General features: G+C 37.6%; 1 protein-coding gene across 2 annotated transcripts in view; it reads left to right on the top strand.

Moving 5' to 3' along the window:
• The window catches only part of DDX4 (DEAD-box helicase 4), a 33,880-nt gene that overhangs the window by 7,071 nt on the left and 12,966 nt on the right, over nt 1-13,843 (top strand). For both annotated transcript variants that reach the window (XM_065860504.2, XM_065860503.2), the window contains exons 4-12: nt 1,971-2,039; nt 3,905-3,988; nt 4,525-4,608; nt 5,189-5,272; nt 5,606-5,683; nt 8,432-8,470; nt 10,176-10,318; nt 11,355-11,507; nt 12,620-12,774. In XM_065860504.2, the coding sequence (XP_065716576.1) occupies nt 1,971-2,039; nt 3,905-3,988; nt 4,525-4,608; nt 5,189-5,272; nt 5,606-5,683; nt 8,432-8,470; nt 10,176-10,318; nt 11,355-11,507; nt 12,620-12,774 (889 nt within the window). The remainder of the gene's footprint in view (nt 1-1,970; nt 2,040-3,904; nt 3,989-4,524; nt 4,609-5,188; nt 5,273-5,605; nt 5,684-8,431; nt 8,471-10,175; nt 10,319-11,354; nt 11,508-12,619; nt 12,775-13,843) is intronic.

Genomic DNA, 13,843 nt, shown 5'->3' with positions numbered 1-13,843 from the left:
ATTCTGCCAGTGCAGCTTGTACCTGTTGCTCTTGGAAAGCCTCTGTTTGTTTGTTTTTTTTGCAGCCACCCTTCAGACACTGAAATACTGTGATGTCTTCCCCAAGACTTTTCTCTAGGGGGGAAAAGATCCATCTTTCCCAGCTTTTCCTCACAGAACTGGCTCTCCATAAGTTTATAACTGCTCATGAGTTTCTGAGCAGTCAGAAACGTGATAGTATGCTTATTGCTGGTGTGTCTCAACAAATAGGAAAGGCAGTGCTTGTGAAGAGAGCTTGAATTGCAAGTTAGGTGGAAATGAGTTTTGAAGCTTCATGTTTTTGTCTTGTTTTTTAGAATTCTTTCATTTTGACTAGCTGTCAACTCTGCCTGCTAACTTTTCTGTTACATAAGTATTCTCTAGTTAATGGTTCTTATACTGAAATCGTGGCAGAGAAGGCTTTTCTTGCTGAGGGTCTTACTTTCATTGCCATTGTTAACCATTTATTCCTTTTCTGAGTTAGACATATTGTGCCATTTTAGATCAGCATGAGCAATTTCAAAGGGTCTGTTCTGGTTTATCACAGTCTTCCTGATTCATTTTAGTTGACAGGGAACTCTACCAATGCTTTGAAGTATAGTTAATAATAATGAAGTTGTGTACTTATGCTAGGTACAGGCAAACCTTATTTACTGTTTAAATAAAGACTTAAAGCTTTTTGGGAAGTCTAGAAGTAAGGATTTCAGGTGGTGAGATTATGCATCTTGTTTTGAACTTGGTTAAAATGGTGTGTCAGTATTAGGGTTTCTTTCCTTACAACATGATAGGAGAAGTTGTCTTTTTATTTTTTTTTTTTCAGAAAAGTCTGCATGGGCTTTCTTTTCTCTTGCAAAACTTCTAAATTATCAACAGATAGTGCTGCACCTGATTTAAATTAAGCTCTCATGAGCTGCTCTCTTGTATGCGTTGCAGGAGTCTTTTCTCTGTGGTCCTTTGCTGGACTCATTCCAATTAGTGTCTGTTAACCCCAGTGTGTACTGGTACCTGGAGTTATTCCTCTCCAGGTGCAGCTTTCTGTGTTTTCCGTTGCTGAGCTTCAAGGTTCTTGCTTAACTGTGTCTCTAATATGTTTTGAGTTTCTTCTGAGTGAAACACAGCACGGTTATGTCCAAGTTTTGTATGTCTGCAAACTTGCAGACAGTGTGTTCTGTTCCATTCTTTGAGTCATGATGTGGCCAGTGCCCCCTGTATTTGGTGCTGGTAAGGCCCCACCTTGAATCTCCTGTTTAGTTTTGGGGCCCTAACTACAAGAAACACCTTGAGGTGCTGGAGAGAGTTCAGAGGAGGGCAGTGAAGCGAATGAGGGGTCTGGAGCACAAGTCTGATGAGGAGCAGCTGAGGCAACTGGGGCTGTTTAGCCTGGAGAAAAGGAGACTGAGGGGAGACCTTGTTGCTGTCTACAGCTACCCAAAAAGAGGTTGTAGCGTGGACGGTGTTGGTCTCTTCTCCCAAGTAACAAGTGATAGGACAAGAGGAAATGGCCTCGAATTCTGCCAGGGGAGGTTTAGATTGGATATTAGGAAAAAGTTCTTTACAGGAAGGGTTGTGAAGCATTGGAACAGGCTGCCCAGATAATTGGTGCAGTCACCATCCCTGGGGTTGTTTAAAAGACACACTTCAGATTCTCGTGGACACAAGTTACTGCCAGTGTTAGGTTAACGGTTGGACTCTATGATCTTGAGGCTGTCTTCTGAACAAAGTGATTCTATGAGTGAAGATGGTAAACAGTGTTGGCCCCCATCAGTCACTGGCATACTCTGATAGTGATTGGCCTCTAGCTAGAGTTTGTGTTGCTGAGCTCAACTCTTGGAGCCCAGTGTTTCTCAGTCCTCCTTGCTGTCCAGTTGTGTAGGCTTGCTTCATTGGTTTGTATATGATGATGTTATGAGAGACAGTGTCAAAAGCCTTACTTTCTTGTTTTTCGTCTCCAGGTGCTGTTGAAAGACCTAACAGAAGTGAAAGCATGCAGGACAATTTTGGAGGACATTCTAGGGGTAGAGGTAGGATTGCATGGTTAAAATTGTGATTTCGGGGTGATTAAGCCTTCCTTTTGGACAAAACACTTTGAATGGAGGACCTTGCAACTGTTGTCTGAGTAGGCTGTGGAAACTCAAATTTTACTGTGTTGGCAGCAGTACTGTTGTTGAGTTGTGCTACTACTCATTTTTTCCTCTTCAGGTACTCAGTTTTATTGTATCAGAGCCAAATGAGTATTTATAACTTTGATGGCAATACTAATGCTTATTTCTTTGTAATGTAGACACTCAGTACCTTTAGCTTTGACTGCACAACATAAAATACTTGACCATATTTGCTAGAAGGCAGGACTCTATGTTTAAAATCTGTTTTGTTTACATCTTTGATTACGTTCTCCCTGGAGAGGGCTTTTTTTCTGATAATATCATTGAGTCATGATGTAGTATAAAAGCAACTGAGTATTAGTATTCACAGCTATGCCATGTGTAGGAGTATACTAGTGCTCTTCTGTGGAAAACCTGAAAGCTTGTTTTCTTTGGTATCCATGAATCAGTGTTTAATCCTTGTCGTCTTCCTGCTTATAATAGCAAATGCAATTGTTGTATGAAATGTACACTGAAGAGGTGTGTAATTGACGCTTTAGCAGTACTACCACTTATGATTCTTCCAGGTACTATTGGAAGCACATAGGGCAGTAGAAGCTACCACCACGTAGCATCTGTCTAGATAGTTCTGTGGCTGTGAGTGGGCCTGGTTATGAACCAAGGAAGGTGGAAGCTCTAGTCCTGATTTGGGCATGTTGAGCAAAAGTTCTGACCTGCACAACAGCTGTGGATTTACTCAGAGTTCTTATGTTATTTCTTAAAAAAAATCTGAACCATTTTGGCATCTCTTGGATTGATGCCTATTGTTTTAGGGGAATGCTAGACTTGTTTGACTGAGCAGGCAGCAGTAATGTGGGATGATGAACAGTTATGCTGTAGACTCTGGCAATTGCCAAGTAAGTCACAAGCTGTATTTAAGGTCTGTAGTATTTATGAAATTTATATCTAGACTCTCTTTTTTGTGTGAGCCTGTAAGATGTGATTAATTTTTTTAACTTAAAAAAGCTCAAATGACACAAATTGCTTTGCACCAGGCATTGGTGGAAAAGGAGCTACAGATGCGAAGTTTCTCTTTGATAGAACAGATGTTCAGTTGATGAATAAAGACTAAGGAGTAAATGATGATATAAGTCGACTGCTTGGATCTTACACAACACCTAAAACTGTCCAATCCAAAATGAGAAACACCTTGTTTGTCGCTGTTCACTTCCTCACCCTCCCCAACAGGAGGGTAATTGTGGAAAGGGTTCAGAAATAAATATTCACTAAATACTTGGCACTGCCTGTGCCAAGCAACTGGATAAGTAGTTCTGAGTAATAAAAAATAGAAATTGCTAGATCTGAAAGGCAGGTTTTTCAATCCTTGCAGCATAGAAAGCAGCAATTGCAATACTACTACACTTTACAGTACTTATTATGAAAACTGAGAAGGTATAAATGCTGTCAGTTATTCTGAAACAGAGGACTCAACTGACCTGTATCATAACCAAAGAGTTGAAAGTTAGTAGCTCATGTAGCACATATGCATATAAAATAAAATACTTCAATAATGTCTGAATTACTTCTTGCAAAAACAGTACTACGGGAGAGCAGTAGACTCTTCTCCTTATCACACTTTTTGGCAAAATTTTTTTTTTCATTTTTGCATATGTTCAGGCAGTGTGTTTTGTTTTACTTTTGGTCTGACTTCGTAAAATAATGATTGAAAATAATAATTGCTGTATAAAAGGTACCATATCTGCACATGCATAATTGAGAAAATTGTGTGCTATGCTGTACTGCAGGCTTTCAAGAAAGGATCATTAAGGATTCTAATATGCAACACAGAGATTTTAAAGGATTTCCTGGTGGCTTTGGAGGAAGTGCGGGTAAGTGTTCTGGTGTTTTAATTGTTTTGTTGGGTGTGTGGGTTTTTTCTTTTTTGACAGTTTGCATGGTAACAACATACTTTTGGTCATTCTTCTGGGTTTGGTTGCTCCATGAGGACTAGAAATGTAAAGGTGAAAGCTATGAAGTAGCTTCTCTTCTTCAGCTGTATTATGAAACATGAACTGTGTCTTTGAAAAATAATATTCCTGCGAATAATAGACCATAGGTTGGTGTTATAAAGAATTTGTTGGGGCTGTTGAATTGTAGATTTTTTTAGAGTAAATAGTGTTAGCTTCAAGCATAGTATTTCATTATAGAAATCTTAGACATGATATCCACTATGTTGTGTGTAACTTACAGATAGGAAAGATAAGCATTCTCTTAATCTTTGAAGTCTTTAGGCAAATCACTTAGTTTTATTGTGCTTTTTATCTGACTTCATAAAACAAGGACTGCAAAGAATAATTGCCAAATAAAGATGCTTGATCTACAAATGCATAAGGGGGCAAACTAAGTTGTGTACTTTGTACTGCAGGTTTTCGAGAAATGAATGTAGAGGATTCTGGTATGCAAAATAGAGGTTATAGAGGATTTCCTGCTGGCTTTGGACGAACAGAGAGTAAGTAGTGTTGTTATTTGGTGTGTTGGTGTGGTGTGTGTTTTTTTTGTTTGTTTTAGTTTTTTGTGTTGTTTTTTTTTTTTTAAATATTGACTGGTTTGTATGGTAACAACATACTTTTGGCCTTTGCTTCTGGGATTGGTTGCTCCATGAGGACTGAAAATGTAAAGGTATAAGCTATGAAATAGCTTCTCTTCTTCAGCTGTATTATGAAACATGAACTGTGTCTTTGAAAAATAATATTCCTGGGAATAATAAACCATAGGTTGGTGTTATAAAGAATCTGTTAGAGCTGTTGCAATTGTAGATTTTTTAGAGTAAATAGCGTTAGCTTCAAGCATAGTATTTCATTATAGAAATTTTAGACATGATATCCACTATGCTGTGTATAGCTTACAGGTATGAAAGATGAGCATTCTCTTCATTTTTTAAATGTTTAGGCAAATCACTTAGTTTTATTGTGCTTTTTATCTGATGCCATTAAGCAAGGGCTGCAAAGAATAATTGGCAGATAAAGGCACTTGATCCGCACATGCAGAATTGGGCAAACTAAGTTGTTGTGTGCCACGTTGTAATGCAGGTTTTCAAGAAAGGAATGTAGAAGATTCTGGAATAGAAAACAGAAGTTCTAGACGGTTTCCTGGTGGCTTTGGGCGAAGTGAGGGTAAGTTGTTGGATTTTTTTTTTTTAATGTTGACTGTTTTTTCTGGTAACGAAACTTCTGACCCTTCTCTCTGGGTTTGATTGCTCTCTGAGAACTCGAAGTGTGAAGGTGAAAGCTATGAAATAGCTTCTGTTCTTCAGCTGTATTATGGAACATGAACTATATCTTTGAAAAATAGTATCCCTGGGAATAATAGAGCATAGGTTGCCATTATATAGAATCTGTTTGGGCTGTTACACTGAGTTTTTGGAGTAAATAGCATTAGCTCTAAGCATAATATTTCATTGTACAAATTTTAGACAGGATGGCTACCGGGCTGTTTGTTACTTACAGGTATGAAAGATGAGCGAAGAGGCAGACCTCAGTCTGGCATTTCTGCTGGAGGAAGAGGAGCGTTTGGAGGTCATGCAGGTGAGGCTTTTTAGTAGGGTGATGAATCTGTCAGATTTGTCATTGCTGATTTGTGGCAGTACAGCACCTTCTTAGCTTTGCTAAATGTCGCTGTGATGGTTCTTCCTCTCTGGCATAAGAAGCTACTGCAAATCTTAGATTGCTTGTTTGCATGCCCACACGAGACATGTTTGGCACTTGAATAAATTTTATTAATTGGATTTTTGAAGTTGTTGTTGTCCATAAGTTTTTTTCCTTTGTCCTGCTGCTGCTGGGTCATTTAATGCACTGGGAAGCAGATGTGCTAACCCTGAAATTCAAAGCAAGGCTTTAAGAACTTGCTCAGTTTTGAAATAGTCACTCTAGACTTTTCCACACCCCCTATAAAGGGAAGTGTTGTTTTATGTTTGTCTGGGCTGACAAGATTTGTAGCTCTGAGAGGCCAGGCCTTCCTGATGACTTCATGCTGATATTGGTTTTTGCTCTTTGTCCTTATGGTCATATATTGCTTCACTAGTGATGCTACTGTAACTTGTAACATATGTTTTGTGGTACCTAGAGCATAGTGATCTCTCACAGAAGTCGCATACACTTTAAGTGGTGTAATGGGTGGTAGATGGCTGATACTCCCCATGTAGGAACATTTTGTGTGATACCCATAAAGTAACTTTTTGCTGTAGAAAAGAAACAATGTTTAGTATGTGCTCTAAGAAGCAATCATTAATATCTGAAGAACAGTTAATTTGCCTCTGTTTGACTTGGTTCATTCTTTTTCAGATTTTTAGTTCAAATAATGACTTAAGTGTTTATAGAGGGGACATGCTGATACTCACAGTAGACCTAACTGCATACTTGATGCAGTTATTCAGTACTTTTTCATGACCATTGTATAAAGTCTTAGCATGAAAAGACTGTTATGAATATTGGTAGGTAACAGTTCCACTAGTCTGTACAAAGTTTCATGTGATAACAGTTCTTTATAAAGAGTAGTTTATTGCATGGGAATTATGTCCTTTTATAGTAAGAGAATGTGGATGGATCTAGCAGAGAAAGAGTAGGTACTGCTAGGCTGTTGTGCTGCCTCCATCTCTGAATAGCGGTCGTATCACTCTAGTAGTGTCTGTAGAGGTAATGAAGAGGTAGGGCTGTGGTGACTTGTCTTAAAACAGTTGAGCTTTTTGCAATTAAGAGATACTGTGTAAGCATTTTATATCTTCTGTTGGAAAAATAAGTATTTTAAGGTGATCAAACATCCTGTATGTTGCATACTTGCTTGGATTCTCTGTTACCATTTTGATAAAGCTGTGGTTTTACAGAGTTGTTTAGGAGTATTGCTGCTGAACTGAGCCTTGCTGATGCAAGTCACAGTACTGCCTGCCTCTTTAGAACTGGTACTTTATGTTTAGAATTAATAATGCAATCTTGTTGAGAATGAGGAATCATGTTAATATACTGCCTTAATGCTATTCTTTTTGTTTACACTGCTGCAGTGAGGAAGAATGCAGATGAGGGTGGGTGAAGAAGGCATTGCAGGGTCACTTCTGTGGTATTGGTCTTAAAATTGTCAGTTTCATGGTATGGTATTGAATGGCTTGAGCTGCACATTTGAGTAGAGAACATATTAACAGCTTTCATTGTTTTTCTTCTTTCCGTTATCTACATTTCTAGCCATCTGTCTTTTCCAGAGGTGTCTTACATTAACGGACTTATTTTAACCCCGCATAATCAGCAACACAACTTCCTGCACTGAAGAGCTAGAGGCTACCAGTTAGGCTTTTTCTTTTTGTGTGTAGTAAGAGTAAGGACTTTCTTTAAAGAGATTCTGAAAATACTGCTGTTAATAGCTCACTCTTAATATAAGTTTTACATATATAAAATAGGATAGTTACTCTTAAGAAAAAATATGACTTGGTTTTTCAAGTGGTAATGAAGTCAACACACGCACAATATGTGGATGTCAAGGTGAAAACTTCCATGGAGTGGATGTTATTAATTTGTCGTTATTGAAATAACAGAATAGTTTTCTCTTCTGATCTTAATACTCTTCTAACTCTTGAAAATTTACTGTGATGATACCGAAGTTTATGGCTATGGCTCTTTAGCTACTTAGAAGTTAGTTATATAGCATAAAACAAGTATCCTCTGATTTTGTATAAATGGTTCTTATGCTGTAACTGTAAGCATATGAGAGTTTCTTCTTACATTATCTTGTTTATTAGTTTTGGGGAAAAACTTCAGGAGTAACAAAACAAGGTTATAAAACTGACATTCCATTGCTCATGATTCATCTGAAGTGAATGTATGTAACTGTATCTACCCTTGCAAAGCATATGGTGGATTTAGGAGTGGTCATTTTTCTTGGTTCTATTTAAAGATATAACTTGCTTTATGGTTATCTCATAATCTGGGCTGATTACATTTAATTTGATGATAGAGAACTTATTACAAGTCAAGTAAGGAAGTGATCTGGTTTAAGTCCTTCAACAAGATGTTGGGTTTCATTCCTTCGTTTTGTGACTGTGAGGTCCTGCTAAGGTCAATATTCTGACATCTTCTCTTTCTGCTGTTTGAAACACAAATATGGGACCTTTGTCTTTTGGCTTTCACTGGTGACCTAAATGTTCCCACGTATTCTACCAACCATATCATGACCCACTGAGTTTTTCAAGTGCCTCTAGCAATTTTTCATTAAGGTTTTTATTTAGTAGTTTTCTCAAATGAGCCTTTTTTTCCTAAAAACAGTTAACTTTGGAATGCTTTCTTTAACAGCTGCTTCCAAAGAATGTGAAGAAATAGGTTCTGAAAAAGGTAAGTAGCTTCTGCACAAGTAACATGCCAGTTTTAATTTGCTTTTTACTCAAATAACATTGTCTTACTTAAAGTTACTGGAAGTAATTGGGTAAAAAGCAAGGTAGTGATATGGGTAAATGCATTAACATCTCAAAACCATCCATGTAAGATGAGTTGCCAAGCAAATACTGTTAAACTCAGTATGTTTAAACCTTGTTCATCTTAAATTACTGGGAAACACTGTGGATGTTCTCACATAAATAAAGACTAAGTTTTTGGAACGGACTGCTGTAGAATTCCTATGCTGGTTATTTTCATCTTTCTGATGGTAAAGCTCATTTACTTGAGACACAAGTGTTAGAGAACTTAATTGGCAATAGTGTAGGCATCTAAGTAATGATAGTAAAGCAAGCCATTGTATGGGGATATAGTGTAAGATTTGGTGATTAGTTAAATAAATGTAAATACACTCAAGTGACTTGCACCTGTCTGTAGAAAAAGCACATACATCACGCTAATTGTTTTACTGACCTCATGTGCTTGATGAGAAGAGCTTCTGTGTTAGATAACATAGGCCTGTGAGGAACTCTAGGCACCTTATCACTATGTCTGTAATTCCTGCTTTGTTGTGAGAAAGAGCGGGAGGCTGCACCTGCCTGAAGCCTGAAATACAGGTGAGCTCAGCAGGCCCAGTGATCTTCCAGCAGGGCTGAACTGACCAGTACCTGTCTCCTGCTGGTGTCACCTCTGCATGGGAGCTTAGGTGTGGCTTCAGAGATCGCCCCCATAGAGAGGTAATCAAAACCAAGACTTGCTCTTTGCAGTGTATTCGTGGCCTCTAACTCTTCATGCGATGTGCCTACATATGTGTACATAACCATGAAGGAACAGTAGATTCTCAGTTTCAGCTGTTGTAGCATCTGTGATACTATTTCTGGAAAACAGGTTTGTGTTTTACTGGGTGCCAGTTAGTAAATAAATGTCATGATTTGTATATGCAGGAGATCAGGTTGAAGTGTGTGATGAATTATGACTTTCTGAAAGTGTCAGTTAGGACAATCTATTAGAATACTTAAATACTTACTTACCTGCGATGTTTTTTGCAAGTGACTTTAGCTTTATTTTGTCTTTCTCTTACTCTTGAAATGCAAGAAGATAAATAGTGAACTCCTGACTTATATATGAATAATTTTCATTCCTGATCCTTCGTTTGAGGTTCCTGTGAAATGGCTTCTACTGCTAACCTTTTAGTGAGCACCAAATAATTAATTTTATACCTCTGAGTTTATTAGGTTGAAAAATACATTAAGGAGTGCAAAACAGTTAGTGTACTACCATGAACAGATCACTTTTATCCTTGTGTATTAATTAATCATGATAGAACAGGATAATTCATGGTGTAATGAGTTTTTTTGTGGTAGAATTGGTATTTTTGCATGGTGGTAGAGCTTGATTCAATTTTTTTGAGAAGCTCATCAAAGTAATGTCCTTGAGCAAGTGTGTGAGACAAGAATGCTTTACAAAATCTGACTTCATTTGTGAGGTTTTAGGTCTAGTATTGTAAAACTAAGTTCTAATAGAACTCACTTATGAAATTTCTTGCCTTCCTGGAAAGTCAAAGTGTAAATGATATCCCACTGAACTTAATTGTAGTAGCTCCATACTTGAAATAGTTATAGTTTTCTTTATACTGTTTATGAACTTGATTGGTTGTGTTCTTAAGGTCCAAAGGTGACTTATGTCCCACCTCCTCCACCTGAGGATGAGCAAGCTATCTTTGCACGTTATCAGACGGGAATTAATTTTGACAAGTATGATGACAACGTTGTTGAAGTGTCAGGACTTGACCCTCCAGCACCAATACTGGTTAGTGGACTCATTATAGTATCTCAGGGTTCATGTTGATAGTGATTCTGCAAGGATGTCTACTGCCTAATATTCATTGCTAATTAAAATCTTAATAAAGATTTTGAATCTTGCAGGTAATACCATTTAGGAAGGAAATGCTGCATATGTGAAAGGTATAATTTGAATTCAAAATTATACTGACAAACCGCAGAAATGTTCCAGAGAAAGGAACACTTGGAGGGACGGGAAGTATAATACTTAAATTGCAGAAAAATATCAGTTTAGATCTTGAAAGAAGTAGTTTTTTGGCAGCAGTTTCTGGGAAGGCTGGTAGAGTCATCTTCTTGAAGTCTGTTACTGGGGGCTCTTTCAACAATGTAAATTCACACTTATTGGAATAGTTTTCATGAAGTTCTTGAAGTAATTTTTAGCCATGTTTTTTGTGACTGCTGTTAACTGTTTAAAAGTAATATATAACTTTGCTTCTACTCAATACCAGGTGGCTAATGGTTTTTTTAAGGTCTTATTAGAAGAATGAGGAAGAAGGGTGAAACGGGTAGTAGCACCTGTGTTGAGAGAAAAGACGCAGAGTTTTTTTTTCCCATTCATCTTCTGAAAGCTTTTCTCACTGAAGTTAATCTGATTTTTGTCATATGACACTTTCTAGTCCTGCATAGGGGTGTTGCTTTAGCTCTTCTTATTAGTTACAGGATAGAAACTGTGTATCTTCTGTGTGAAAGGGAAACTGGAGTTTGTTTTCATAGCGTATCATGATGTGAGTTTACCTGCTTGAATCCAGATGTGTGGCCTCTGAGCAGTTTTCTCTTAAAGCTAGTAAGAATAGATGAAGGCCTTCACTGTCCTACAGACAACTTCATTTGCATGGCATGAGCAGGTTGAAGAAACTTTTAGGTCTTTTACCTGTAAGGACCGTAACAATATAGATGACTGGTGAGAGATGACTTTTTAGTGTTTGGATGGCAGTATTCTATGGTAAGTGTCCCAGTTTTTAAACTTGTGTGGTTGTGTACTGTTAAATTTTCTTCTCTTACAGGCTTTTGAAGATGCTAACCTTTGTCATACTTTAAACAAGAACATTGCTAAAGCTGGGTACTCTAAACTTACTCCAGTACAGAAGTACAGCATTCCTGTTATACTGGCAGGACGGGATTTAATGGCATGTGCCCATACAGGATCAGGAAAAACTGTAAGCATTTTGTGTAGTGTTCGTACTACTGGAAGTGTGTGACCTGGAGTTTCTGGGTAGATGCCTCCATCTTCCAAATTAAGATTATAATAGATGCTTCACAGCTTGTTGTCTAATGATATGGCTTGTGCTGCAACAGCAGATGTATAGTGTCATGGTACACCAGGCCAGTCTTCAGGGCTACAGATACAGATTGAGAAGTACAGGCAGTCATAGAAACTGCTGAGGAAAAAACACTCTACAGTTGAAAGTTAGGGTCTCTTTCTTTGTGGGTTTTTTGTGTATGTGTTGGTATATGTGCTTTATTTCTTGTGGTTTTTGTTTTGAGGGTTTTTTCATGTGTTTAACTTATGGCAGATTGTTACAGTGTAGCGTGCTGGTTGTCATCCTTGCTTTGGTCAAGTCTGATCTGCACTGTTATAGTTTTAGGAGATTCAGTATTAAACTTGAAGCAGTGTTGACAGTTGATATTGACAGCTGTCTCAGCTTGTTAAACTGTCCAAAATCTAACTGCTGACAGCACTGTATGAGACTGTTGGAACATTGAGTATAGCTTTTTTGCCATTCAGTATAGTATGGAATTCTTGCTTTGTTATGTAGTTTATTAGTTACTTGTTTTGAAAACCCTTTTCTGTTGGGGGGGTGGGGAGGGGGAATGTCCAAAGCTTATGCTATATATATTCTGGATGCTTTTAGAACTGCTGTACAAATTCTGTTTTGTGAGTAACTAGTCTTACATGGGAGTAAGGGTGCTGGTGCAGCTGTGTTGCAAACTGATCTGCTATTACAGTAGCCCAGAGAATGGTGATACATGGTCATCTTACACATCTACTGATGATAATGTGAAGCTTGTAAGTAAATGTTAAGGAGGGTGTTTGGAACTGCCCAAAGAACCCAGAAATTAGTGCATGACTGTGTTCCTGCATTATTAGACTCTTAAAGTCCAGAGATTTTCATGGTTCTTAAACAAGGGGAATGAAGCTTGAGTATTCTATCATGCATTTAGGTCATTCTTTTTGCAGTCTCATTTCCTTGAAGTTGGTAGTGTGCTGTATCATTTTAGCTACAAGATTGGCTCTCAACCTTGACTGATGAAAGGAATGTTTTTTTAGGCAGCTTTTCTTCTACCAATTGTGGCCCACATGATGAGAGATGGCATAACTGCTACTAGCTTTAAAGAGCAGCAAGAACCAGAATGTATCATTGTTGCCCCAACTAGAGAATTGATAAATCAGATCTTCCTAGAAGCAAGAAAATTTGTGTATGGGTAAGCTTTCACACTGTTTTCTGTTATTAATACTTTGTCTGAATTGGCAGCACTTTTTTTCATAAATTCTTTTAAAAACTTTCTGTGACAGTTGAATGACTACAAACACTGGAATTTAGATGGTAATACTGGCTGGCATGTTTCTTACTATATGGCTAGGTATTTAAATTCCCAATCTTGCTGATATTTTGGGGCAGGAGGGGAGAGACTTACTCCAGTTTGAAGAGATAAGTACTGGTGTCACATAATCTTTACTAATGAGAAATGAAATTTCTTAAGTAACTTAAACTTAACTTGTCTTATGTAATTTATACTTGTTTTTATTTTCATCTGGACAAAAAGGGAAGTATGTGTTAGGTGTTTTTAGTTAACTTTCAGTCCAGCTTTCTAATAATTCCATACTTCCCAGTGCTTCTGGTCCTGGAGAGAAACAAGCTCTTCTAGTTCTGCTTTTTCAAAAAAAAAAAACCCCAGAAGGTCTAGGCTTATCATGTAGCCCTTGATGTTGCCTGAGAGTACAGTTGTACTAGTTTGCCAGTGGTATTTCTGCTGTTAATTGATAGGTTTCACCAAGTGCACAGGAGGAGAATTAAATCTGTTGGTTCTTAACTGCTTGTTACTGTTAGGAAGTGGAATGGAGAGAACATCATCAATGCAAAATCTGTTGGGCTGTATTAGACTTGCCTTTGCTCATTTAAGTAAGCTTTTGCTTGGAGGCTGTATCTGCTGTTGGGAAGTACCATTATGTTTGCATATTTACTTACTAAGCATGGTACTAAGAATAGCTTCTTAATCTCTAAAACTGTTCTGTCTATCTAGTTGCATTAATTATACTATTTTAAATTAGATACAGATTATTTAACAGTAAAATAGCTTTTGAATTTAGAAAACTTCTGTTATACCTGCGCTGTGGTAAAAGCAAGGTAACCTACATTTGGGGGGAAGTTAAACAATACCAGGGTATGAATCTGTTACCTCTAAAGAGCTGCACGTGTAATGCTTAGTTCATATTCACAATATTCCTAAACTCTTTGGTTCCGGTAAAAAATAGGAGTGTGAAGTATGTATA

Source organism: Patagioenas fasciata, chromosome Z, assembly GCF_037038585.1.
Source record: "Patagioenas fasciata isolate bPatFas1 chromosome Z, bPatFas1.hap1, whole genome shotgun sequence".
Taxonomy (NCBI): domain Eukaryota; kingdom Metazoa; phylum Chordata; class Aves; order Columbiformes; family Columbidae; genus Patagioenas; species Patagioenas fasciata.
Note: the sequence above shows the minus strand (reverse complement) of the source record. Positions and strands in the feature narration are given on the sequence as shown.